Below are 26,953 nucleotides of genomic sequence, written 5' to 3'. Positions count from 1 at the left end.
TTTTATGTTTGTTTTAGTAGTACAATAAATGCATGATAATGATATTTTAGTATGTTTTCCTACCCATATTTATACTATACACTTTGATCACTCCTAGCAAACGAGCCATAAAGATGTGTTAGTTACAATGTTTTAAAAGTACCATTAACTATTGTTTTCACAACTATTATACCTTAATTTTCATATTGAGTCTATAAGATACAATTAGGAATAGAGAATTGTAATTTGTCATTTTAGTTATATATCTCTTTGCTTTAGAACTCACTTAGTAAATTAATATGTGTCCTAATTACAGATAATGAACCTGGATTTTCATATTTGAAGAATTCTTCAAAGGGTCCGGAATGCTGGGGAAGTCTCAAAGAAGAATGGAAATTATGTTCAATTGGAAATTTCCAATCCCCAATCAATATTATCAAGGAAAGAGTTATGGTTTCATCTCAAATAGGGAAAATAAGAAGAAACTATAGACCAGCTCTTGCTGTATTAAGGAATTTACGAAATCATGTTATGACTACGTTGGTGATTACATCGTTCGTTTAAGGATATAAACAAGTCGAATCGAGAAAATTATTGAATATGAGACACCATATATGATTTTTTTTTTTTTGCTGTTATTGTTAGGTTCAATGGAATAGATATGCCGGGAGCGTACATCTCACTGGCAACACGTACGATTTAGTACAGTGTCACTGGCACACGCCTTCTGAACATACGCTCGGAGGACGAAGGTTTCATATTTCTACCGTATCAATTTTGCATTTTGTTGACTTTGTTGGTGTATATTAGTGAATTGAGTAAGTATGTGGTTTAAAAGGATATGGTAATAGATGATCTAGTGTGATATGACCTAAACAACTTTTGATGAAAATAAATATTGTATGATTGCATTGTAAGATTGTACCTTCATTATAGGTACGACATGGAACTGCACATGCTCCATAGAAGTTCTGAAGGACAGCTTGCAGTAATTGCTATCCTATATCAATTAGGACGTTCTGATCAGTTTCTCAATAAGGAAAGTGGTAAGGGGTACCATCGTCATTTTAAAATAATGTAACTTATTTTCTAGTTACAACTCACACACTTTGGTGCACATATACCTACCTGGGGTGAAGAGAATATTCATTGTATTGATTGGAGAAAAAATGTCTTACCGATTACAATACGCTTCATTAATTGTTACAATAACTTCCTCTTAGGATGCTCGTAAACCAAAAGGCCTCAACATGGGATTGTGATTCGAATTCACACTTTCAATTGTTGAAATTGATTGTCCACCAATTAACTCGTATGTAGAAGAATGTGTATAAACTTGTACTAACAAATGAAAGATTTATCAAATGCAGGTTTTAGAAAGTACTAATAATTTAACAAAAGGTGAAGAAGAAATTGATTTGGGTGATGTTGATCCATGGGATATCAAGTTTGGAAGCAGAAAGTATTATAGATATATGGGTTCTCTCACAACTCCTCCATGCACAAAAGATGTTCTTTGGACACTCCTTAATAAGGTTAATCTTATATCCTAAACAATAATACCATTAATATAAATTAAAGAAATAAGAATTGAAATGACATGCAATGGTCTTTGACATGTCACACTATTATAAGTTTTGTGTTCTTGAAATTGTTCTTTTTTTTATGTAATTTAGGTGAGAACGGCATCAAAGGAGCAAATTACAATATTAAGGAAAGCTGCCCATGATGTGAGTACAACAATCATAAATTTTAACCTTATTGTATATGCATAATAAAATTTTAACCTTATTGTATATCTATATTACAAGGTTAAAATTTACATCAAAAAAAATTATGATAATAAAATTTGAGGTCGTGTAGACTCAATGATGTGATATGGCATTTGTGGTCCTTTTTCCGACTTGTTAGCATCACCTTATCATTTTTTTTCTTCAAATGACGACTATGCTAGTAACTTATATGAATATATACATAGAAAAATAGTTTTCTCTTTTATTAATTATCATTAATATGATTATTTCTAATACAGGGTTTCAAAAATAACACAAGACCACTTCAACCTCTCAATGGGAGAATGGTGTTAAAGTATCATCCCCACTCTTTATGAGAAATCTAGCATGCAATGAGTCAAGTAGCACTCTATTTTATCAAACCAAATTTCCTTATTTAAATATTGTGGATTTTAAAGTCTGAAAGAATTATTTTTTCTTTAATATTTCTAATAATTGAATATTACAGACATATGAATCACGTATGTAAAAATCATTGTACTATTTACGTTTCTTCATAGTTGAGATACTTTTTTTAGGCACGGAGTTTAAGAAATGAATGTTTATTTTGTTAAGTGAGTAGATAATAGAATAGATAAAATAAGAGAAAGGGAAAACTAGAAAGAATAAAGCATGAAAAGTGATAATTTAGGAAAAATAAAGTAAGAGAGAAAGAAAAAGTGAGTTAATTATTGGAGTACCATATATGGAAATATAAAGGAGCATCACATGATAGAAAAATGACTCAACTATGAAGAAACGGATGAAATAGTAAACAGCTGCTAAGAGCATCCATAATTGGATTGCCCCAGCCACAGGCCCACAACATAGTAATAGCCTAACCTAAAACTCCTCCTGTCACATCATCATGCCCTTCCCACAACATAGTCAATGCCCTATCCCAGCAATCGTCAACTGAACAGCCTAGCAACAGCCCAGGTGCCCTCCAATTTAAATGAATTTGAGAAAAGAAATACCCAAAACAACGAAATGAATTGGAGAAAAAAAACATAGTTTAACTAATTCGAAAACCTTCGTTGTATTACAATTTTGGAAAAAATATACAACGATTAAACAACCATTCAAAGAAAATACAAACGGTACCAATGTGCAACCCTACGTGCCCATAACTCTTCAATTATATCGTGTTGGAGTCGACTATGGGCTTCTTGCTGGCGCATAGTAGCAAATGCTTGAACCCTTTCAGCATCGCCACGGGGTATACCCATTTGTACAGGGGCGGTGGCCACACCGTGGCTTGGTCTGGCAGCATCTTCATTGGCCCAATCGGTGAGTTGTGAATCTTCATTGTCGACTATCATGTTATGCATGATGATACATACATACATGATATCAGCAATGCAGTCGTCATACCACAGTTTGTGACGGCCCTTCACCGCAGCCCATCACGACTGGAGCACACTAAATGTTCGCTCTACATCCTTCCGTGCAGCCTCTTGTCATTGCGTAAAGTAAATTTTCGTTGGATCTGTTAGGCATAGGGTTGTCTTCACATATACAGGCCACCAGAGATATATCCTATCTGCCAAATATGTAAAATCTATTCATACTATTATTATGGAGATTACTAAATGAGGCGGTGGTCCAGTGGTAAATGGTTTGTCTACGTAAAGTGGAGGACTTGTGTAATTTTTTTTAGCTCAATATATTAGTATGTGTATTTTAGTTTCTTTATTATATTTAGTACTGTTACCGTTAGAAGTTTTTGTTTTTTTATTATGTTTTGATTTTTAATGTTATCTTTTGTAGTTACAGTTAGAAGCCCTTTTTTTTCCCTTTCGTACAGTATATAGGAAAGGATTCTGGGTTTTAGAGTTTCTTTATCAAGTTTTGCATATTATCTCTGGTAGTTATAGTTCATTTTGCATATTAGGTAATTTTTATTTTCTTTATATTTTTATTTGTTTACTTTTGCATATATTAGTTATTTTTTTCATTATCTTTCTAATTCAAATTTTTAAAACTAGAAAATTATCTTTGCTGTGATTTGATTTTATTATCACATTGTTTTTAGTTTAGTTTGCCTCTTATTATTAACCTTAATTAAGTACTCCATATATTAATGTTTTTTATATGAATTTGGAACTTTAATTTCTAGTAACTATTTACATTATCTCATTTTAAAATTAAATAGTATTTCAAGATTTAGTATTTTTTATATACGTGCTACTTATGTATTTATGTACATATAATTCGCACCCCCAATTTACAATTTCTGAATCCGCCACTGGATGCAGGTCATGGGGTATTAATAGGCTTGAAAAAGGTTGATATAATAGAAAAGATTTGGATCACATTAATATTTTGAATTTATTCTCGTCAGCTTTTGACTACACTGCACATTGATCGTTCGTAAAATGACCATAACTTTCTCTACAAAACTTTGATTGAGGCGTGTGAGATGGCCACATGAAAATCTTTCGAAGATGAAGAGAATGGAATCTATTCATAATGTTTTGTCGTTTTACCATCAAAACTCTACAAACACAACAAGATACCAACATATAGAAATATTTATCAATGTTAAACATAATTCACATGGTATTTATTCAAAACAAGTCAAACATAGGCCTTAAAACATGTAAATTTCGAAGGGTCTATTTAACTACTTCATGATGTTGCTTGCCCGAAACACCCATGATCTGACTCGCTACTCCTACTGCTTATTCAATAGCAGGCTTGTACACACAAAAGCATAAATAATACCGTCAATTCTTAAGCATAAGGAACTTTTATCATCTCGACATGTTCTTCCCTTCTATGTGGTAGCTCCTTCTTTGACAACTTGAAGTTAGTTCTTAAAGACATACTTACAGGCTTCATATCATGCAAGTTAAATTTTTATAGGACCTTTCAAATGTAACTAGCATGCGGAAGATATGATTTTCCTGCCTCCATGTCATGCTCAAATTCTAATTGGTCTCTCCAACATCTCTCATCGTTCAGATAATTATTTTTTCACCTTATCCATTCATCATCTTTACATCAATTCCTACCATCAACATATAATAATATGAGAAAATAATTCTTGTCAAATCTCTTGTAGTATCAACAATGTCTATGTGGCATTTCTTACAGCGAATCTCCATCATGAAACCATCAAACTTCTTATACCGTTGTTCTGGAGCTTGTTTCACATCATACAAGCTCTTCTTAATTTGCATACAAGATTTTCATTTTCCTTCACTTTGAATCTTTCAGGCTTGTATGACACATCCTTCGAATCACCATGAAGAATGTCTTCTTTATTATAATCAACACCAAATATAAACATATTATTTTTTTATTAAAAGCATATAATAATAAATAAATAAATTGAAAATTCAAGTCCACTATAGATAATATTCTGACTTCTAAACCACACTTCAAAATTTATTGTTAATCATTTTTATTTTAATTTTACAATTATCACAGTCATCATCGTATATCCTTATATCTTATAATTAAATCATTAGACAACTCTATATTTATCAAACATTATTTTTATTCAATGTCTTAGACAACTCTATATTTATCAAAACATTATTCTTATTCAATGTCTTTTTTTTAAGTTTTTTCTATTAGTAGTACTTAATTGTGATAGTGTTTGTTATAGGAGTATGATTAATATCTTTAATATTCATAAATGTTTTTATTTATAAAAATAAAAAGGTTTAGCTCAATTGGCTCGTTAGGCTAGCCCAAACCCCATAAGATTAGAGTTGTAAACTTTTTGTCTGATAATATTTCAACTCGATTAGCCTGCATCTAATTACCATTAAATCTTTAGTTGTGGTTAATGGGTTTCATTCATCGTTTATACTCATGCGATCAACTCTCATTAGCCACAAATTTAAAATCTATTTTGCAAAATTTTAAAAATCGATTCGATTGGTCAGCGATTCACGAATGATCCAACTGATTTCTTTAGTGTGAGATTACTCGTTAGTCCATCGATTTTATTGTGGGAAATGAATAAAATAAAATAAAATAAAATAAAATAAAGCACCATTTGGTGGCCGAATGGATTGAACTAGTCGATGCGGTGATGTTTTTAAAACAATGCTTGTCTTCATCTTAGTTTTATTTTATTAATATGAAAGAAAACTATTGTAAAATAGGAGAAGTCGAATGAATGACGACGATGACAAACATCCTACATAATGGAGGTCTAGTGCTAAAAACATGAAAACTTTGTTGTTAGATTTAGACAGACTAGAATTTACGTGTTTTATTTTATTTGATTAAATGTAACTTCAATTATATATTTTTTTAACATTTTAGCTATTTTAATTTAATTTTTTAAAAATATCATAATTTAAATAAATATATTAAATTGAAATGGGCCTAGTTGTGAAACCTTGCTAGTTTTGGTTACAATATTCATGTCACGTTTTCTTACATGTTTGTGAAGAAAATGGTATGCTACAAGCTCAATACCGAGTACCATTCGTATGAGCAGGATACCCTAGTGTCCGCCCTAGTGATTGCCATATCAGCATTTCTTAGTCCGCTCCTTCTTTTTATAATGGTTTCGCCCTAGTGTTTGTCCTATCAATTAAACTCAATTTACATTTAATTTTTAATATTATTAGTTTTTATTTTTGTTTTTAATTACAAAAATACCAAAATATATTATATTAAACACCACAAATTTTAGAAAAACAATTACATTATTACTAAATTACTTTAAAAAACTTAATTAAAATAAATTACATTACTAAATTAATAAAAACCTGACTAGTCATCTAAATCTAACTTCTCGCTCAAATTTACAATTTATTCCAAGATATAGCACTCATCAAACACTAAATTTACATTATCATAAAAATATAAACATTCTTTCATATAACAAAAAAAGAATCAAATAAAATGAGAAAAGTATAAAAGAAAAAAAAATGAAAACATAACATTAAGTCTGGGGCTTGAATCCACAACCTGTATGATTTTTCAAGACAAATCTACCACTAGTAGGAGTGAGCAAAAAAACTGAAAACCGAATATCTGAACAGAACTAAACCAAAATTTTGAAATTCGGTTCGGTTTTTTCGATTTTTCGGTTCGGTTCGGTTTTAAAAATACAAAAATTTCGATTTTCTGGTTCGGTTCGGGCGTAAAAAATAACCGAAAACCGAATTATATTTTAAATATAATATTATATATATATTTATAATTTAATATATTATATCATATATATAATATATATTCTTTTAATATATTTTATATAATATGTATTATATATATTCTATTAATTTTATATTATATATATTTATATTCTATTAGTATATATAAAATAAAATAAATTATATATATATATATTAATATATACTATTTTTTTCGGTTTTTCGATTTTTTATGAAAATTTCAATTTTTTGGTTTTATTCGGTTTTTGAAGTTCGGTTTTCGATTTTTCGATTTTTGGTTTTTCGGTTCGGTTCAGTTTGGATTTTGAACTAAATTCGGTTTTTCGGGTTTGGTACGATTTTGGCAAAAAACCGAACCGAAACCCGAATGTTCACCCCTAACTTCTAGGCTAAACTTAGATTTTGTATTTAAATCAAACAAAGTTTTACATAAAGCAACAAAAACTCTCTTTTAAGTGTAAAACTAATTGTTCCACATCAAATCACAAAGAAACTTGGAGTTGAAAACCTATCTATAAGACTATCATTTATCCCACATCAAAGTTACAATGAAAGTTGGAGTTGAAAACATATCTATAAAATATTTACTCAAGCAAAGCAAAACTAGCTCATTTAGCGTGAAATAATATTATACAAATATAATCTTTCGCTAATTCACTGATCCGTCTTTTAGTATGGATCATTGTGAAATTATAGTTTTTAAATTTTAATTTTAAAAATGATTTTTTAAATTTTTTTAATTAAAATTTGATTTTTATAATTAAATTTTATTTTTTTTTAGTTAAAATTTTTTCATCGTCCTCGGGCGTCGTTGTCCGACGCCTTGCAATGGGCGCCCGGAGGCATCGCTCGACGCGTCGAGTGACCGACCCAGACGACCAAACTTTCGGTTGTCTCACTCGAGCGCCTGCAATGGTTGGACGAGGACGCCCGAGCCCAATTTCGCCCGATCGTCCTCCCTATCTCCATACCATTGTGGATGCTCTAAGCATCACGTTTGTTTAATGCATACTTAGATTTGTTTGTTTTATTCTACTCCCTATGTTCCATAATAATAGAGTATTTTGCCATGTTGATATATATTCCATAGTAGTTGAATCATTTCTCTTTTTAGTAAAGTCAACACATTTCTTCTCACTTATTTTACTCTCATTACTTTATTATCTTTTATTTCTTACTTTATTATTCCATTACTTAACTCACCTAACACAATTTTTCTTAACCGAAAAGAAAACGTCTCCACTACTATGAAACAAAAGTAGTATTTAGATTCAGTATAATAATAAATTAAAATTATTATTCACATTTTTTATTTTACAATTTTTATAAAGATCGAAGTTCCCTTTAATTTTTTTCTCCATAATTTTAAACAAATGAATAAAATAACAAATTAATCTTTTATTTTTGTCAAAATTGTAAAATTAAAATTGTGAAAATATTTAGTATAGTAAAATTATGAATTCAAGAAGGAGATAAAAAACATCTCCTGAAACAGAGAGGAAATTTGATAAGAAGAAGATAGAAAAAAAGGATCTATTCACAACTCCACCTTTGTCTCCCGCTTCTTCTCTTCTTCTTCGTCACTCTCCCCTTCTCTATCTAGGGTTAGGGTTCGTCTCCACCTCCTCTTCCACTCGTCCGTTAATCTTCTTCTTCAAATAATTTTCGCCGCCAATGCTCATCGCCGGATTCTGGTTTCTTCGCCGTAAATTTAGTGGCAGAGCTCATGGACTCCAACCGGAAGTATAATTACGGAAATCTCTTCAATCTTGAGGTGATTTCAGAGGAATCACTGCACTTCGAATTTTGATTTTCTCTCTATTTGCAATTTGTACGTGTGAATTTCGTTGTGGCGATTTGGTTTTGCTTTGAAAGGGCGTAATTTGTGAATAATTATGTCAAAGTATTGCTTTTTGGGGGTTTTCTACTGCTTTTACGTGTGCTTAGTTTAATTTCGGCTTGGGCTTATAGGCACGTTAGTGTGTCTTTTTTTTTGTTCTTTTTGAGTACTCTGGTATTGATTTTTTTTCATAATTCTTTTTTAGCCTTTGATGAACTTTCAACTGCCGAAACAAGATGAAGATTTTGATTATTATGGGAATAGTAGTCAGGATGAGAGCAGAGGTGCCCAAGGTAGGTAATTCGGTTTTGTTAGAAAATTTACATATACCATTTTTTTTTTTCTGGTTTTTTGTTGCCTTTTGGTTTTTATCTTTGAGTTGAATAGCATGTATTTATATCGGTTGTTGGCATTGCATGTATGGTGTTCAGTCAAATAAGTTGATGCATGTTGGAGTTGTCTCTGTCTCTCTTCGTAATTTTGAGAGCGATTTGCTTTTTGTTGATTAGGGGGAGCTTTAGGCGACATGAATGGAACAATATCGGAGAGGGGATCGAAAAAGAAGCGGCGTAGTGCTTATAGCAGTGACGAGGAAGAAACAGGCTGTCACAGTTCGTATATTTCAGAGGAGCGGTATCGTGCAATGCTTGGAGATCATATTCAGAAGTACAAAAGGAGGCTCAATTGTGCCCCCCAAAATCCTGCGTCGACAAGAACTGGGACAATGGCAATCAAAAGTAATGTAGCCCTGAAAGATCAGAAATCAATGAATGATAACAGAGGAGGGTTTCCCAAGTTTGAATCAACTTCAGATTTTCTAAACAGTAGTAGTTCCCAAAAACTTGGAAATTATCATGAATCAGATTTCGGGCGGCAATATGGTGCTTCAAGGTTTGCTTCTCACCTTATGTATTACTCTACGTTCTTTATTCTTTTTCTAGTCCGACTTCAAATAGTACTGGGTTTTAGAATTTCTTGTTGAAGATTGTATGTTATCTTCTAGTATACCTGAGTGAAAATCAATAGTAAAACTAGCAGGCCTTAAGTCAATGTTTTCCTTTTTTGTGAGTTGGATTGTCGTCTATGATTGAGAGTGAGATTCGAAGACTTTAGAAAGAACATAATCCCGAAATGGCTTTTTGTCCATGTCAATTAAGTACATGTTTCTTGGGCTTTGCATTATTCAAATACCAGACAAGGTTAGGGTTTTATGGCTGTAGCATTTGGGCACTAAAATCAGATAAGATTTTCACAGGAAAGGAACACAGCCACTAAAATGGCTATGTGAGACAATTGCCATTATATAAGAAAGAGAGACGAGGAGCTCACCCTTCTTGTTAGTTGGTTTTTAATATACTTTGATATTTCCTAAAAATAACATAAGAGGTGTGTCACTAAATGTTTTTTTGTTGCAATTTTTAACGACCTTTCCAACTTTGATTAATTTGGGTCATCATTGGTGAACTGTTCAAAAATTTCAGACCAAATCTTGAACCACCTTTTTTGGGTATTGGGGATGGAATCACATATAGGATTCCCTTCCGTAGAAAAGCTGTCATCATCACTAGGTTTGCCAAGTTTTCAGATATCCAAGTGGGGGTTTTAAAGGGTACCCTTGACTTGGGTTCATTAGCTGCAATGATGGCCTATAAACAAGTTTCAGGTAGAAGCAGGGCAGGGATGGGGGATCAACGGCCTCAGATGCCTTAAATTGGGGCCCCAGACCAATTACACTGCTGAGAATTTCTCTCTGATTAGTGAAATAGAATGGGAACCAATGGCATTCCAGAAGGGGGAGCTGGGAAAGGGTTAGGCGATCTATACTTTAGAAAATGGTATATTCAGGTTTATTATGTAAAAGTTTTGGAGAAGGGGGGTACATATGAGGTTAGGAAAGTTTTTTTCTTGACCTTTTTTATTTTTTCGATATCCAATTGTTAGTCATGGTGATAATTGGAAAGGGCAGATTATTGAACTGGTTTACCCAAGAAGCAAAAAAGGGGAAGAAAGACCCTTCTGTAATTGAGAGAGAAGCAAAAGGGAAAAATTTTTGTAAATATTGGGTTAATATAGCAAGAAAAGAAATTCCCAAACATCACAGGATTTTCACCAACCCACAGAAAGCAAATAACTGATGCTAAGAGAGTTTGAAACATGTCAAAGAGAGGTTTGTTTTACTTGCAGATTAACTTAACATTTTGTCCTTATTCCTTTTACACCATCTTGATTCTTTCCCGGGGAAAAGAAAGTCAGCAGATCCCCCAAAATTGATGAAGGGTGCTGGAATCAGGACAAGGAAACTGGCTAGAGACATGCAAGTGTTTTGGAAGAGAGTTGACAAGGAGATGGTACTTTCTTATTATTAATTCTATTTTCAGCAAGAAGAAACCTTCTTAAACACATCACATAGTTACATAATTGAAAGACTGCCAAATAAAATACTATAGCACTATTATAAAAGTTGCTCAATAGCTTAAGAATTATGATGTTTTTGATAGAGCTTGATTCGTTCATACTTTGGTGACAAATTTACATAAAGCCAGTGATACGGAGTTTCTACTTTCTAATCTATGAAATCTTTCACTTGAAGGCGGAAGTGAGGAAAAGAGAAGAAAAAGAAGCTGCTGAAGCTCTGAAGCGTGAACAAGAACTTCGTGAAGCTAAGAGGCAGCAGCAGAGGCTCAATTTTCTGTTGTCACAGACAGAACTTTACAGTCACTTCATGCAGAATAAGGCCTCAGAACCCTCGGGAGCATTAGCAGTGGGATGAAAATCTGATGACCAAGAAATTCTTTCAGAAGATCAGCTGCAGGAGGAAGAGGATCCTGAAGCTGCTGTATTAAGAAGGAAGCTCTCAGAGCTGCTCATGATGCAGTTTCAAAGCAGAAGAAAATGACAAGTGCATTTGATAACGAATGCTTAAAGCTACGTCTAGCTGGAGAAGCTGAGGTCCCTCTCCAAGATGGCTTGGTCACTGAGTCTAGCAATATTGATTTGCTGCACCCGTGGGTTTCTTTTTACTTCTGACATTACTTCCTAATCCCCACTCCCGATTTTCAGTTGATAAAAGTATTCTACCCTTTGATCATTAATGTACTAGTAAGTAATTGTTTATGGTTCTCTCAGGTCAACCATGCCTGTAGGATCAACAGTTCAGACGCCTGAGATGTTCAAGGGTTCCCTTAAAGAATATCAGCTGAAAGGCCTTCAGTGGCTTGTAAATTGTTACGAGCAGGTAACTAGTCTGCTCCCTTTAGAATGCTGCCGATAGATCTGACTCGCATCTTTTCTTACCAGGGATTAAATGGTATTCTCGCTGATGAAATGGGTCTGGGAAAGACAATTCAAGCTATGGCATTCCTGGCTCATTTGGCTGAGGTAATTAATTATTCTATCAAGTTTCTGGCTGGAAGTCATTCTGTCTAACTGATTCTGGTGCATAGGAAAAAATATATGGGGGCCTTTTCTGGTGGTTGCACCTGCTTCTGTCTTGAACAATTGGGCTGATGAAATCAGCCGTTTCTGTCCTGACTTGAAGACTCTTCCATATTGGGGTGGTCTTCAGGAGCGTACAGTGCTTAGGAAGAACATCAACCCAAAGCGTCTTTATCGAAGGTGAGTCACCAGTTCTAACCTCCATGTGCTTCTTTTAGCTGCTTGTTCCATGAAGAATACACTGATACTTCTGTTATATCTCATTTATATGTTACCATAACTATTGGTCTGATTCTTTGCAGATATATTGTTAGGTGTAACTGATATAAAACTCTGCTTATGGTAATATGTCATCTGAATGAAAATTAGATGATATGCAAATTCTGGGAAATTACACAACTCTAGGACTAGGCTAGGTTGTTAAGACATTGTTTTCTTGGAATAGAAATAAGCCTAGTAATGATAAATAAAATTTTCAACAAAGCAGCTTTAACATTTTATGCGGTAAAGTATCATGAATGGTTGAGCAATGAGGACACTAATAGCCTATGCTTTGAGGAAAATAATATGCATTTTTATTAGTTAACTGCTTGAGAAGAGGCACTACATTATGCATAATTTACTACTGCCCATATGTATACAGTATACAGCGCAACCATTTCCATGCATATATTATCGAAATAGTGAAGGTTGCTTAAATTCAAGAGTGAATGTGAGAGGCTGAAATTAGGAATATAGATGCCATTGACTGTGTTGTTACTTGCTTCACATGGAAATTGGGAAATGGGTATTGTAAGTGTCACACTTCCGTTGCTGGAGCTTTTGTGGAAGCACAAATAGATACCATGCTTTGGCTTTTTTTTCTCTTTTCATTGTGCATTGGACTAGTTAGCTCTTGATTTGTTTGGCCCTCATTGACTTTTTAAATTTTCTGAAAATTTCAAGTTTATTCTTTTGTTTCACTAAGTCAAGCCTGCCCAATTTGTCAGGGAGGCTGGATTTCACATTCTCATCACCAGTTACCAGCTGCTGGTTTCTGACGAGAAGTACTTTACGCCGTGTGAAATGGCAATACATGGTGTTGGATGAAGCCCAGGCAATCAAAAGTTCCAACAGGTCGAGTCTTCGACAGTCATCTTACTTCAATTATGTATGCCACATAATTGCAATTTTTTGTATATACATATCTGCATTTATGTGTTCTAGACCCAGAGTAGACACAAATATTCCAAAAAAAGCTCTTCAAAACTAGCTTCTTACCCAACTTTTGTTTCCCCTTTAATGTGTACACAATCCCTCCGCGTTCACTTCTAGGATTCACATTTTTACTTTGTAGTTAAACTACTTGCAGTTCGCGGTTTTATCTATTTCTCAAATTATTTAGTCACACACACATGTGATATATAGGTAAATATCTTATATATGCTAATATTGACAATGTTGAATGTTGGAATGGCAGTATAAGATGGAAAACACTGCTCAGCTTCAATTGCCGAAACCAGCTTGCTTCTGACTGGAACTCCTATTCAAAATAATATGGCTGAACTGTGGGCACTCTTACATTTTATTATGCCAACTTTATTTGATAGCCATGAACAATTCAATGAATGGTTTTCAAAAGGGTATGTTTCTTCTCTACACTGTTGGTTACCGTCATCTATATGAGCTAAAGGTTTTCTTCTCCTTATTCTCCTTAACTTTATCAGAATTGAGAGTCATGCAGAACATGGTGGGACATTAAACGAGCACCAGCTTAATCGATTGGTAAGCATCACATTCATTACTTTAGAGCAAAGCATGGTTTTAATGTGTTGGTGTTAGTTTGAGTTGGTAGCAAATCATATGTTCTAGGTCAAAGAGTATGATCTTGTTTAAATGTACATCAGATGATCAGACTTTATAGTTGCTTGTGTGGCTGGAATTCCGTCCGGGTATGCCCCGGCTGATCAATGTTGTTGATGCCAAATAATTGCTTTAAAGCTTTAGTTTATGATAAAAAGTTGTCCTATGATATACTGGATTCTGTTGCTTATGTTTTGGATCTATGATTCAGTATATTTTGCTTCTCACTCTCTTTCTCAAACTCACTGATAACAGCATGCCATTCTGAAACCTTTCATGCTGAGGAGAGTTAAGAAGGATGTGGTCTCTGAGTTGACAGGAAAAACCGAAGTTACCGTACACTGTAAATTAAGTTCTCGGCAGCAAGCTTTTTACCAAGCTATAAAGAACAAGATATCCCTTGCAGAGTTGTTTGATGGAAACCGTGGACATCTTAGTGAGAAAAAGATTCTGAACCTGATGAACATTGTCATCCAGCTCAGAAAGGTAGCATTTCGCTCGATTAGTGGGATTCTATAGATTTATCCAGTTGTGATGAACTACAACTACATTTTATGTTTCAAATTTACCATGAACAATTTCTGAGAAGATATTATCAAGTCACATGATGTAATTGAACAAAGCATACCTAAAATTTTGAATCCAAGATTGATTTAATCGTGGGTTCCCCTCTGCAATCCAGGTGTGCAATCATCCAGAATTGTTTGAGAGAAACGAAGGAAGCACGTATTTTCATTTTGGAGATGTTCGAATTCTCTTCCCCCTCCCCCTTCGGCGAGCTGGAAGACGTCTTTTACTCTGGTGGCAGAAGCCCTATTACTTACGAGGTAATTGGAATAGCTAATCCCCCTACCCGCCACCCCTAACAGCACATACTTTTTTCCTTATGGTAACTTCCCTATTTATTCAGCATATGTAGCTGCTTTATGTTAATTGTCAAATGTCAATATATTAGCCAAACACTTGGTGATGCAATCTCCACAGTTTGGAAACTGAATAGCTTCTGTTAGCTCACTTGACTTTGTCATCGCTGAGCTGTGTGCTTTGCTAGGATTACTTTTACAGGTTTTATGTCCTTGAAGAATTTCTGTAAAGCTATCAAGCAAGAAATTTTTGGACTAAATACATCCCTAAACATATATTTATTTATTTTGCCTCACCCACCATTTTCTCTACCTGTGCTTCAATCGTAGGAAATTATGTAATGTTGTTACCTAAATAATCTAACTGTCAAGGTAAGGTAATGTCTCTCTGGATTATTATTCTGATGATTTTGTTTAATACCTGATTAATGATATTTCTTATGCAGTCCACTTCACTTTAAAATTTTTTCTTTGAATTTTACTCTGATAGATACCCAAACTAGTCTACCAAGAGACTGTTGGTGGTTTCAAGGCTCACAACTCAGAAGCTGGCCAGTGTTTAAGCAGGAGTCAATTCAGAAGTTATTTAACATATTCTCACCAGAAAATATCTCCAGTTCTTCACTCCAAAAGGATTGTGGACGAAGGGGAACATTTGAATTCTCCGCTTTATTGATCTATCACCAGCAGAATTGTCATTCTTGGCAACTGGTTCTTTTATGGAGAGGTTATTATTCTCCATTATAAGATCAGATCGCCAATATTTAGATGAAATTTTGGACCTGTTGATGGAAAGTGATAATGGTGATGTCCATGATATCCAGAATGCTCATTGGCAAGAAAAAGTGAGAGCTGTCATGCGAATGTTGCTACTGCCTAGTAGGTCACAAAAAATGTTCTTAGAAGAAAGCTTGCAACAGGTCCTTTGGATGCTCCATTCGAGGCTCTAATCATTCCTTACCAGGACAGACTTCTATCTGATATCAAGCTTGTGCATTCAGTATACTCGTTCATCCCTAGAACTAGAGCACCTCCAGTAAGTAGTGGAGAAAATTTTTCCTATACATAGATGCACACACACACACAAATATATGTGGTTTTGATGACTTGTTCCTCAACTGAGATCTTATGGCCATGCTTTTGGCTCCAGATAAATGTCCGCTGTTCTGATAGAAACTTTGAAACAAGATGTCTCAAGAGTGGCGCCCCTTTTAAAAGAGGTTATTGACGGGATTTCACGAATATCTGATTGCAATGGCCCAATAAAACCAACTGACAGTCCCCCTTTTTAATCAAAGGATTGATGCTGAATTACCAATTACTCAACCCCCTTCAGCTTACATACAAGGATCTTGTCCACCCATGAAACCATTTGACCCTAAAAAATGTTGACAGTATGCTCTCCCTCCTCATCTTGTACTTCTTACTGGCCCCATGTTTCAAGTATTTATTTTATGGTTTCTTGTACTTTTTCCCAGGATTCTGGGAAGCTTCAAACACTTGATATACTTCTAAAGCGTCTGCGGGCAAAAATCATCGGTTCTTCTTTTTGCACAAATGACCAAAATGCTGAAACCCTCGGGGTTCTAACTTGTTTTGGGATCATGATATTTCCTCATGACCATAGATCATCTGTACCATTTGCCAGGAAAAAGTAACCTCACTTGAAAAAGGTCTTTTGTCTTATGTTGTTGAAGGGATTCACTTGACATACAGTCTCACCTGCATGTTTGACTTATCATATATGTTTATCTGAGGAGATATCAATATAGTCGGGGGAAAGATGCTGTGTACTTATGTTTCTCTGTGATATTATTTAGACCACATGCAAGATTAGTTTGAATTATTCCTACTGCAAGTGGTTTCTCAGCGACACAATTGTGTTGCAGGATTACATGAACTATAGGAAATCCCGGTTTTGAGGCTTGATGGGTCATCCAAAATTTGGATCGCCGGACATGGTAAAAGATTTCCACACCGGTTTTTTTTTTTTACTGTCTCTCCCTCCCCCTCCCTCTCCCTCTCTCTGTCTCTCTCTCATGGATCCTTTCTGAGCTACCTGCCAATTGATTTTGGGGGTGATATCTTTGTGTTCTTGCTGAGCAAAAGAGCTGGTGGGCTTGGAAATCAACTTGACAGCTTGACACTGTCATATTTTATGAAAGTGACGGGAATCAAAGATTTACAGGCAATGGATGGGGCCCATCGTCTGGGTCAAACTAAGGATGTTAGTATTTTCCCCCATTGAATGCTTCCTGAAACCTTTGCAATAGTTCTGGCATTCTGCCAATCTCTGTATATCCCTCTTCCCCCTTAAATAAAAAAATGCACAAAATTTGAAAACTTCTAAAAAGCTTAAATGCGGGGAGATGAGATAGGGTTTCCACTTAAAAATTTTGCAATTTTCATTCTCATGTTCTATTTTCTTTCAGTTTAGCCATTTTAGTTTAATAATCAGGGTTATGTGGATTATCATAGATGATTTGAACTTGATTGTTTTTCTGCATTCCTACTGCAACAAAGCCTTAAAATAGATTTTTAACATAGTTGTGCAATTTATTTTCTATAACATATCATTGTAAGACCTACATGAGGTTTTTCTGTCGACAATTTATCTATTCATCTTAGGTAATCCTCTCATAAGCTATCCATTTCTTCGCTTAGGTAACTGTGTATCGAATCTGTAAAGAGACCGTAGAGGAAAAATTCTTCAGAGAGGGGTAAAAAACACCTCCAGCAGCTTGTGATGACTGGGGTCATGTAAGGTGATTTTCCCCCTGAGGACGTTGTATCATTATTGATCGATGATGCTCAACGGGAGCATAAACTAAAAAAATCTCACAACAGGTGCTTTTTCTTTCATATACTGAACTGATCACTATAAAACCCTGTTGAAGATATTCAAAAAAATTGGGCCTTTGAAACAGGCAAAAAAAGGGAAGAAGAAAAGTGGTGCTAAGGGGACGAACATGCAGAAGGAGCTCGTCTTTTGAGGATTTTTCTAATGCTGAATCCGGACTATGACTTTGAACCACAAGATCCCGAAAAAAAAAAATCCAGCAGCAAAAAAGGGGTAATTTTCTCTGGCTTATTCAACTTGATATGACCACGGAATTTAGGAACCCTTATGATTGATTTTTCCCGCACTGAAATCTCATGAAATTAAATTTATATGGACTGACATGATAGGTTTTTACATTCAACTTTGGGTTCATCATTTCATAGTAGATTTAATGTATTAGTTGCCTTTGCAGGGAAACCCAGTGGTGACAAGCCCCAGCCGAAAGCAAGAGTTCAGAAGGGCTAAACAGGTGGATTCATCATCAAAACGAACGATACCGGACTATGAACATGGGGTCCCCCGCGCCCCGGACTCCATACAGCAAAGACCAAAGAGGTTGAAAAAAGGGCCCAAAAAAGAGTGTGAATGAGAACATTGAACCTGCATTCAAAGCTATTCAACACCAGAGCTCAGAACTATGTGCTGAACAAAACAACAAGGGAAAAACAAACTGGGATGCAAGAGATGACATCGTTTTTTGTATCGCTAAGTGATCTCCCCCAGGACCAAACGGTGGCCCTTGCTGCTGAGGAGCCTGTCTCATGTGCTGCTTGGAGGATGGGCGAATCAGGGAAATGAAAATAGGAAAATAATTATAGGAGTGTTGTACAGATTATTATTTGGGGTGGAGCTTGCCAGCTTCTATGGGGTTACCATACCAAAAAAATAGTTGATAATGTATAGTCAAGAGTTATATTATAGTTCCAATTTACAAAATCACCATTTCTTTCTTTTTTTTTCTTTTGATTTTCTTCCTTTTTTTAAATCTTAACATTAGGATCTGCAATTGGAAATGTGAACCTCTTTTATATTCAAGCAAGACAAGGGCGCTGGGAGCTTTCATAACCCGTTTTTTGCATGGTCACTCTTCCCAACTAGAATGCACTTCAACACGGGAATGGGCTGCTCAATGTCCCCCCAAAACACTGAGCACTCATGCTTTTTTTTGACACAATGCTCAAAGGTGACGAAAAAACCAGTTATCCAGTTTCCCAAAAATGCCCAAAGATGTTTTCTTCTTGATGTCACGGTTGTTTATCCCATTGAAGCCCTAGGTCAGTTTTTTAATAATTGTTGTGTAGTTCAAGATTTGATGATATTATTTTGGGGGTGTTTTGCAGCCCCACTTTCATTTCAATATCCTGATACTACTCCCACAGTTAACATATACCCATGGGAAATGAGTCTCTCGAATCGAGATGTTCATGTCCGTTCCTTTTAAGTACTTGGGACTCGCTTAAAAATAAAGTTAATAATATATCAACAATTAAAATTTTTTTGTCTAGCATCAGCTAGACATGTATATTAATTTTAAAAAACCTCTTCAACACATTTTTTCTCGTTGATAATGTTGTTATTCTTTCCCACAACAACAAATTGTCTATAAAAAATAATAACAAATCTAACCCTTGAAAAATAGTTTATAATGAAACAATTTGATAACAACACATCGCCCATTCAAGTGTCATTAGAACAATATTTGTTTTAACACAAAAGTCCTCACCAGTTAAATAATGCCCCTTAGCCAAATACATCAAAATACTCAGGTTTTATGTATTTTCTTCTTCCAATTAATCTTGGGCCCAAATTTTCGCTCTTTGGTGAATCTAGGGTGTACAAAATAGCAACCTCAAGTAGCAACTGAATGGTAGTGATTCTTGTGACTAGTAAATAAGTGTCAGAGCTTTGGACTACATTTTTTTATTCCAGTGTTGGCATTCTCATTTTCTCCATTATTATTAAGGTAGTAAATATTGAAATTGGCATCTTCTAGTTCTATGCAATGAATGAAAACAAGCTCATTACCCTAGGCATGTTTGGTTTAAATATAACTCTTTAGAAATTGGATCACAAATTTAAGAGTTACGTACTACAAAAACGAGTACGTATTTGATATCCCAGGGATTTAATATAATGACCAAAAAGGAATCGCCGCTACCCTCAGAATAACCAATCTGTTCAAACAAGGGATACCAATGCACATTAATCCTCATGGACAAGTTATAAACAAGATTCTACCAACAAAATTACAAGCTTCGGCAATTTTTTCATACAAATCCCGAGGCCAGCTCCCATTAAAGGGTTTTTGGCAAGAAAGTTACGATCTAAAATTCAGTTGTTGTGTCAATGAAATAACGACCATAAACAGCAAAGCAAACAGTACAGCCGGCCGAAACATAAATGGTTTTTATTTGCTTTCATAGCAGGGAGATCCATCTGTATCAGTGACATTGTCCAAACAATTGGGGCGTCTTTGGGAAAGGGCCCGGTACACAGGCTTCAACATGGGTAACGTTTTTGGGAAGGGATCGGTGTGGAATCTGTGATCTGGGTCCCGTGGAAGAAATGGAAGTCTTGCAATTTCCCCCAATGCATCTAGCTTATTCCCAGACCTTGCAAGTTTATGGATGGCTAAGTTTCTTCAAGCTGCCTCAGCACGTTTTGTTGCTCAATTACAGTTGCTCTCGGGCAGGCTTATCAACTCAGACTTGAATAAAAGAAACTTTAAAGAGAGTTTACTTTATCATATAAACCAGCATCCTGACATTGTCGGGCAGCTTCGAACAAAAACTCTCGTCTTTTCTGTCCATCAGTCAAAAATCTTCCCAACTGACCTTCTTCTCCAGCACCTCTTGAGCCAAGCAAAAGTGATATACCACCATCACGTAAAAGAATCTCTGTCAAAAGTTGCTTCCCTTTGCTGATCCATGCTAGCTCTTCCAATCCATGACAATTGCCCACCACCCACGGCGGCAGCTGCTTGAGCATAATACTCTAATGCCATTGAAAGGTAACCATGGCGCAAATACTCAGCCCCATATTGCCTAATGATGCTGGACGCCTCAGCCAAGGCATCCATCACTCCAAGTTTTTGTCCTGACCCAGAACCTTCAGGAAGGACGCCATAATCAGCTAGCACAATTGTTATATGCACTGAATCAACACTAAATCCACTATCTCCAATATCTTTTGACAAATGAAGAACGCCTGGAAGAAGCTGGATGCTTAAAAGTAATACATATGGATAAACCAAAGGGTCCTTTCCATTCTTTGTATAATATGATGGCTCAAATTTATTTAGATACGCCTGCAAATCCTCCAAACTGTAAGATGATACTCCACCATTGAGGACAACCGAAGAGGAACCACCAGAGCTTTCCCGTACAGCAGACAACATGAACCATAAGAAATCTTCGATTGTATTAAAGATAGTCGGTAGCTCTCTAAGCAACCTGTCAATCAGCCTCCTAGAGCCAGATATAATAGCATGCAGGAGTAACTTTTTCTTGTCATATGATGGTCGACCAACTCGATCAACCATCCTCAATATTTTCTCACATTCTTCTGAAGCAGAAGCTGCAGTCTCTGTTGATACCATACCTCCCGTAGAAATCCACTCAGAAAGCTAGCAAAACAAAGAAGCTAATAATAAGCTTGAAAAATGACTAGATGATTAACGAAGGAGCATTTCTACTACTCGTACCAGTGTAGTGAATTGCTGGGAGACACGAGATGTCCGTGCAACACCCAGAGCTTCTTCATGGTATCCAGTTCTCAGGCAAAAGTATATCTGTAAACAAATTTGACAGACCAACTCAGTTAGGTGGGAGTAAGAGGGGAAGTAACTTAGTGCACACCATAACTTAGCAGTAATGAAGTTTACTCCCCGAACAATTCTAATATCATCAATAACAAGAAGATCAGCCACTATTAACCCTGAAGGAAGTAGCTACTTTTCCAAATTTTCCAATCAGAAGTAGATCTAATCAAATAAGAGGCTTCCTAGATCACTCTGATAAAATCTCCGTTTCTTGAATAACTACTTTGATATGTAAAAATACAAAATGTCGTGCCCTGATGGTCATCAACTCAGAATCAGATTCTCACAGAGATATTCATGCTACCAAGAAGAGTAATAAACCTGCTGCCATGTGGTGTCTATAGGAGGCTGTCTTCGGGTATCACCAGCATCAAAGTCAAGAACTCCATATTCCCTTAAACGCATCTGCAGAACAAAACGGTGTAGAAATTTAAAAACAAGCAGAGTAAGACGCATAAATCCATTTGTACACTTGACATATGTTCAATTATAATGACGTGAGCTCAAACAAACCCGAAGGAAGGCACGAATTCTTTGCAGATTTCCAACAGCCCCGCCAAGAGCAGCCTATAATCACAAAGAATATAAACTGTTTTATAACTACAAATTATAAACAATTGAATGGAGAAGAAGATATGCACAACCTAAGTAAACACCTGGAGGCCTAAAAGGTATAACCAAGCAATTATTTTACATTTAGTAATTGAAGAATTCTTATAAGAATTAGTATGTTCTAACAGCCTAAAACTGAGGATAAGGCAGCAATGTTCGCTAAAACACAGTAGCAAACAACAAAAAATATTGAAATAATTTACCTGCGCAGGATGACTGTGAATCATATCCATTACATACTTCTCATGTCCCCACTCCAGATGGTGCCGAGCTCCAATCACTAAGGACATTCTCTTAGAAACACTCCGTTTTACACTTGGGTCCTCACCCATTAATGTCTGCCAGTAATAGTGTGCATCAATAAAAAAACTGTGAAGTTCTGTGCCTGGGCTTGAGAAACAAGAACTTGCATCAATAAGTACTGATTATTTCCACTTGCAAACATACCATAATTAGATGCCAAATCTTCAGCATGCTGACAGATTTTGATCCAGATGAGTCCATTCTCAGACTTTCATATGCACTTTTAAAAGCTGCAGCAGGCTGAGGATAGAAATAATTAGTTCAGCATAGTTAACTTTACACATGTTGAAGTAGTCATATAAAAGTATGAGAGAAATCCCTCTGTCTCATGATCCTTGAGAAGACGGATTCAATAATTCCGATTTCATGTTAGTTAAGGCACTGGCGACTATTTGGAGTTATGCATGTAACTTGAAAGATTTAGTTTATGATTTCATGTCTTACTTTGAAGGGTGAACCATGCTGTCTAGCACTGTTAAGATTCTTCACAACTTCAGCATATGCTGCAGCCTTTTTTTCAACTATGGGTTTATCAGCCAAAAGTGCCAGCTCGGCACCAGATTGTCCTGACGAAAGCCCAGGGCTTGAAGTCATAGGTACTATTTGACCCTGGCGACTAACCCCACTGCTCGAATCATGGACATTTGTTCTCGGTAGTATTGAAATTCGATTCAGGCTCTGAAGAAAATCTCTTTTTTCCTTTTGCCAGTCCTCCTGAAATGATAAGTTTCGCATGACAAATTGATTTCAAGAAATCCAACAAAATGAATTCATCAAGAATGCTCAAATGTGAAGCTAATTCTGATTTACCTACCTGCAATACAGACATCATATAATCATTGAAACTTCTAAGATTATCCTTCTGAGCTTCCTGAACAGCTGAGAGCATTGCCATTTCATGGACCTGAATTTCAGAAAATATTGTGCTTGTTTATAAGGATTAGGAAAGTCCGCTAATATCTTGCCTCTTCCATTTTTGTTTTTATCTTTTAAGGCATCAATTTTGCGTATGTTTAAAAAGAATGAAATTACCTGTTGGAGATACTCTTCAACTGTTGTTGCCTCCGCAGGAAATACATCTTCAAATGTGGTCTTTACAGGGAGAATATAAAAACCCAAAGAGATGAACATAAAAAATTAACATCATATAAATAAAAGAAGAGAGAGAGGAAAGAGAATGGTGAAAACTGCAATACATGAAAGATATGATGTAATGATTTGAAAATGAAAAACTTCTCACAAAACTATTCAGTAATACATCCAAGATAAATCTAGTAAAATGAATATAAGAAGCCAACATGTGATAGAGTATACAGATTGTATTTATTTTATAATAACTCTGGTCATCAACATTGGCAATTCTACATACTAATTTCAGAGAATATGGAAACTGGAAATTTTGTAAGTTTAATAGGTACTTGTCACAAGGACGATACACGAATTTACAGCAATACAGACGGATGAAATCTTCTACCTTTAATTCAAAGGACTTGAGATCACGAGCTAGCTGCTCTGCATTTAACCCCTCCCGAGCTAATAGCCTGCCGACCAAAAAATAAGACAATAACTAAGAAAAAAGTTATGAGATACTATCAACAAAACGTTGACACAATGGTCACTTTACATTCCCTCACTCATACTACAAAATCTCATAAAACTTGTTTATTTTAAAACTCAGGTTTCAAATTGCCAATGACTAAGGAATAACCACTTTGGAACATCACAGCTCTACAAAATTCTTAGAATGCTACGCATTTTGGAACTCCGCTCTCCATCAAATTTTCTGTCACTTCTTTTATATTTCCAACCTAAAATTTGATCAAACCAAGCTCCACTTGCTGGCAAAACATTCCCATTGAACAAAACGAGAAAATACCTAGTAGCCGCAATAGACTGGGACGGAGCTTCGGCGCGTAGGGTTTTGGCCTTGAGCTTCTTCGAGAGAGCCTCCAACTGATCCAAATTCCTCTGTTTCCGCCAAAACACAGCAGAGAATCAGTTCAATGACCAAATCTCGAAATGAGAAGACATATAAACAGCAATTGGGGCTCATACCTGAAGCGGCGGAAACTGAGCAGAAGGAGCGGCTTGTTCAATTAGCTTGGAAGAAGAATGCAGCAGACCAGTCCAACCACTCATGTCGGCATCGCTCGTCATTGTGGACGCTGGGTTGCTGTGTAGCACGAGTGTGTGGAAAAATGGAGGGGTTTTGCTTTTCAAAAGCCCTAATTTTAATACTTCTTCACTCGCACCGTTTTAACCAAACCTCTGTTACTACATTACAGCGAGCTTGTACTTCGCGCAATATAAGTTGTGCTTCACGTCGGTGTTTAAATTATTTTTAAAAAAGATTGAATTTTCGGATTATGTTTTAGATTATTCTCTCTAATTTAAATGGATTAATTCAGAGTTTACAAAAATCAGATCGAAAATCTGAATGTCTTATAAGACTCTGTTCCGATCGAGAAAATATTCAGTGGTCCTTCCACACCAAAGTGTCATGATGAGGTGGTGTACTCAACCATTTAATTTTTGACAAATGTCAAAATAAATGACTAGACATGTCAACTAATAGAGTTATTTATGGAAGATATTCATTAAATCACTTTTATAGAAGATATGCATTAAATCACTTTTATAGAATAATGCATAATTATTAATATTGAAATTATCAATATTTTTTTCCCTCCTACATATACACTACATACTTATATATATAATAATCATATTTTATATGTATTCATTATTTTTTGGCAAAAAAAAGTAGTATAATCACGGAGTGCAACACTTTGTTAGTATTATTTAAATTTTATGATTATAATTTTCTTTATCTTATATATTTATACATAAAAATATATATGTAAGTGAAAATGCACAAACAAAATGTATGATCATAATTTAATTTTTCTATTTTTTTTATTGCATTTAAAGAGTTATATGTACTTAGTAACTTGATATGAATTTAAAAACTAACTTATAACTATTTAAGCACGTATTATATTTATACATAGGAGGGGAAAATATTGCTAGCAATTTTTAGATTTTAAAAATTTTGTAAGATTTTAATGCATTAAATAGGTTATATATTTACTTAGTAACTTAATATAAAATGAAAATTAAATTATAACTATATAAGTGTGCCATTATATTTATATATACTATAAGAAGAAAAAATATTGACAATTTTCATATTTTAAGAATTAAGAATTTGAGATTATGCAATATTCTATAAAAGTGATTTAATAAATATCTTCTAAAAATAACTCTATTAATTGACATGTCTAGTCATTTACTTTTCCATTTGTTAAAAATTAAATGGTTGAGTACACCACCTCATCGTGACACTTTGGTGTGGAAGGACCACTGAATATTTTCTCGTTCCGATCACAGAATTGAAGCTTCCAATTTTAAATTTAATATTTGATAAAATAAATTTTTTGAATTTAAAATTAAATTATAATTTTATAATTAAAATTACATTAAAAAATAAATAATTTATTTATAAAAATGGATAGGTTCACACACTACACACTACACATACTGAACACACTGCACTCACACTAAGCAAATGATTTGTTATTAAATTTTAATTCATTTTCTTCGTATTCAATTCCATATAATTCCAATTCCAATCCCATGTACCGAATGAACCCTAAATAAAAATTTGTACGAATGTTATATCCATAGAGATTAATGGTTAGCTTTTAAGTAATATAATCCCTCTGTCGCACAAGAATATGCAATCTTTCCTTTTTAATCCGTCGCATAAGAATATCTAATTTGGAAACTTTAATCTCTAATGAAGTGTGACGCATTTTGCCGACAATACTTTAATTACTTTTTTCTCTTCTCTCTCTTATTTTACCAATCTTACATTAAAATTCGTGTCAAATCCAAAATGCGGAGTATTTTTTGGGATGGAGAAACAATATAAATCTCATGCACTATTTAGACAGTTGAATTTGAAGGTTAATTTAACCAACGAAACAAAGTAAGTGATGGCAATATAAAACTATTTGTGAACAAGTTGAAGAAGGGAATTCCAAGATATTGATTTTTCTATGTCTCTACGTTTGGGGGTGGAATACGGATATCGGTATGATTTACCCGATCTGAACGATATCCGCGATTTGGATACCCAATATCTAATTTTATGGATTGAAGATGTAGATCGTATTGAAATATAAGATAAATCGGATATTGATAACCCGAATGGGTATCGGTATGACCCGAATATCCAATTTATTATTTAAAGCATATTTTAAATTAGGTTTAGCCGTTTTGCATTAAATATAATCTTATACTTTTAAATAAAAGTGATCCATTTTTTTAGTTTTATATACAATTAAATGAAACATTAAAGATATTAGTCAATTTAGATATATCTATATTTCTATTAATATATAAAATTTAATTTTTTATTAATTATTAACACATGTTAAGAGTCGGTATTTGGATACTGATACGTGGATATGGATACCCAGTGGTATTGAGTACGAAA

At 34.7% G+C, this 26,953-nt stretch overlaps 3 protein-coding genes and 1 pseudogene across 3 annotated transcripts; 2 read left to right on the top strand and 2 right to left on the bottom strand.

The window, feature by feature from the left end:
* The first annotated feature begins 510 nt into the window (after positions 1 to 510).
* Positions 511 to 2,168, top strand: LOC125210440 (alpha carbonic anhydrase 4-like). Its single transcript, XM_048109998.1, has 6 exons — positions 511 to 522; positions 625 to 731; positions 916 to 1,018; positions 1,350 to 1,514; positions 1,656 to 1,709; positions 2,012 to 2,168. The coding sequence occupies exons 1-6, from the start codon at positions 511 to 513 to the stop codon at positions 2,087 to 2,089; spliced, it is 519 nt and encodes a 172-aa protein (XP_047965955.1). The 3' UTR covers positions 2,090 to 2,168.
* A 6,255-nt stretch (positions 2,169 to 8,423) lies between these two features.
* On the top strand, positions 8,424 to 20,987 carry LOC125210438 (annotated as a pseudogene).
* On the bottom strand, positions 20,891 to 23,347 carry LOC125210437 (nuclear pore complex protein NUP93A-like). The gene is made up of 9 exons (XM_048109995.1): positions 23,267 to 23,347; positions 22,897 to 23,166; positions 22,597 to 22,692; positions 22,353 to 22,487; positions 22,051 to 22,104; positions 21,859 to 21,942; positions 21,421 to 21,507; positions 21,023 to 21,342; positions 20,891 to 20,924 (listed from the first exon to the last, which is right to left on the bottom strand). The coding sequence occupies exons 1-9, from the start codon at positions 23,345 to 23,347 to the stop codon at positions 20,891 to 20,893; spliced, it is 1,161 nt and encodes a 386-aa protein (XP_047965952.1).
* Positions 23,348 to 23,498: 151 nt separating this feature from the next.
* Positions 23,499 to 24,700, bottom strand: LOC125211947 (nuclear pore complex protein NUP93A-like). The gene is made up of 4 exons (XM_048111920.1): positions 24,508 to 24,700; positions 24,329 to 24,420; positions 23,927 to 23,993; positions 23,499 to 23,567 (listed from the first exon to the last, which is right to left on the bottom strand). Exons 1-4 carry the CDS (start codon positions 24,607 to 24,609, stop codon positions 23,547 to 23,549), a joined length of 282 nt encoding a protein of 93 aa, XP_047967877.1. The 5' UTR covers positions 24,610 to 24,700; the 3' UTR covers positions 23,499 to 23,546.
* Between the last annotated feature and the right edge of the window lie 2,253 nt (positions 24,701 to 26,953).

This window comes from Salvia hispanica, chromosome 3 (genome assembly GCF_023119035.1).
Source record: "Salvia hispanica cultivar TCC Black 2014 chromosome 3, UniMelb_Shisp_WGS_1.0, whole genome shotgun sequence".
NCBI lineage: Eukaryota > Viridiplantae > Streptophyta > Magnoliopsida > Lamiales > Lamiaceae > Salvia > Salvia hispanica.
Note: the sequence above shows the minus strand (reverse complement) of the source record. Positions and strands in the feature narration are given on the sequence as shown.

What these genes read in the sequence shown, in the direction of transcription:
- LOC125211947 (XM_048111920.1), bottom strand. Translation starts at nt 24,609, where the DNA reads ATGACGAGCGATGCCGACATGAGTGGTTGGACTGGTCTGCTGCATTCT. An exon ending in CAGTCTATTGCGGCTACTAG is followed by an intron (nt 23,994 to 24,328) that starts GTATTTTCTCGT and finishes TTTGGTCGGCAG; the next exon opens with GCTATTAGCTCGGGAGGGGT. An exon ending in TCAAGTCCTTTGAATTAAAG is followed by an intron (nt 23,568 to 23,926) that starts GTAGAAGATTTC and finishes TCATCTCTTTGG; the next exon opens with GTTTTTATATTCTCCCTGTA.
- LOC125210440 (XM_048109998.1), top strand. An exon ending in CATACGCTCGGAGGACGAAG is followed by an intron (nt 732 to 915) that starts GTTTCATATTTC and finishes CCTTCATTATAG; the next exon opens with GTACGACATGGAACTGCACA. An exon ending in TTTGGACACTCCTTAATAAG is followed by an intron (nt 1,515 to 1,655) that starts GTTAATCTTATA and finishes TATGTAATTTAG; the next exon opens with GTGAGAACGGCATCAAAGGA.
- LOC125210437 (XM_048109995.1), bottom strand. Translation starts at nt 23,347, where the DNA reads ATGGCAATGCTCTCAGCTGTTCAGGAAGCTCAGAAGGATAATCTTAGA. An exon ending in AGATTTGGCATCTAATTATG is followed by an intron (nt 22,488 to 22,596) that starts GTATGTTTGCAA and finishes TATTACTGGCAG; the next exon opens with ACATTAATGGGTGAGGACCC. An exon ending in CCCAGCAATTCACTACACTG is followed by an intron (nt 21,343 to 21,420) that starts GTACGAGTAGTA and finishes TTGTTTTGCTAG; the next exon opens with CTTTCTGAGTGGATTTCTAC.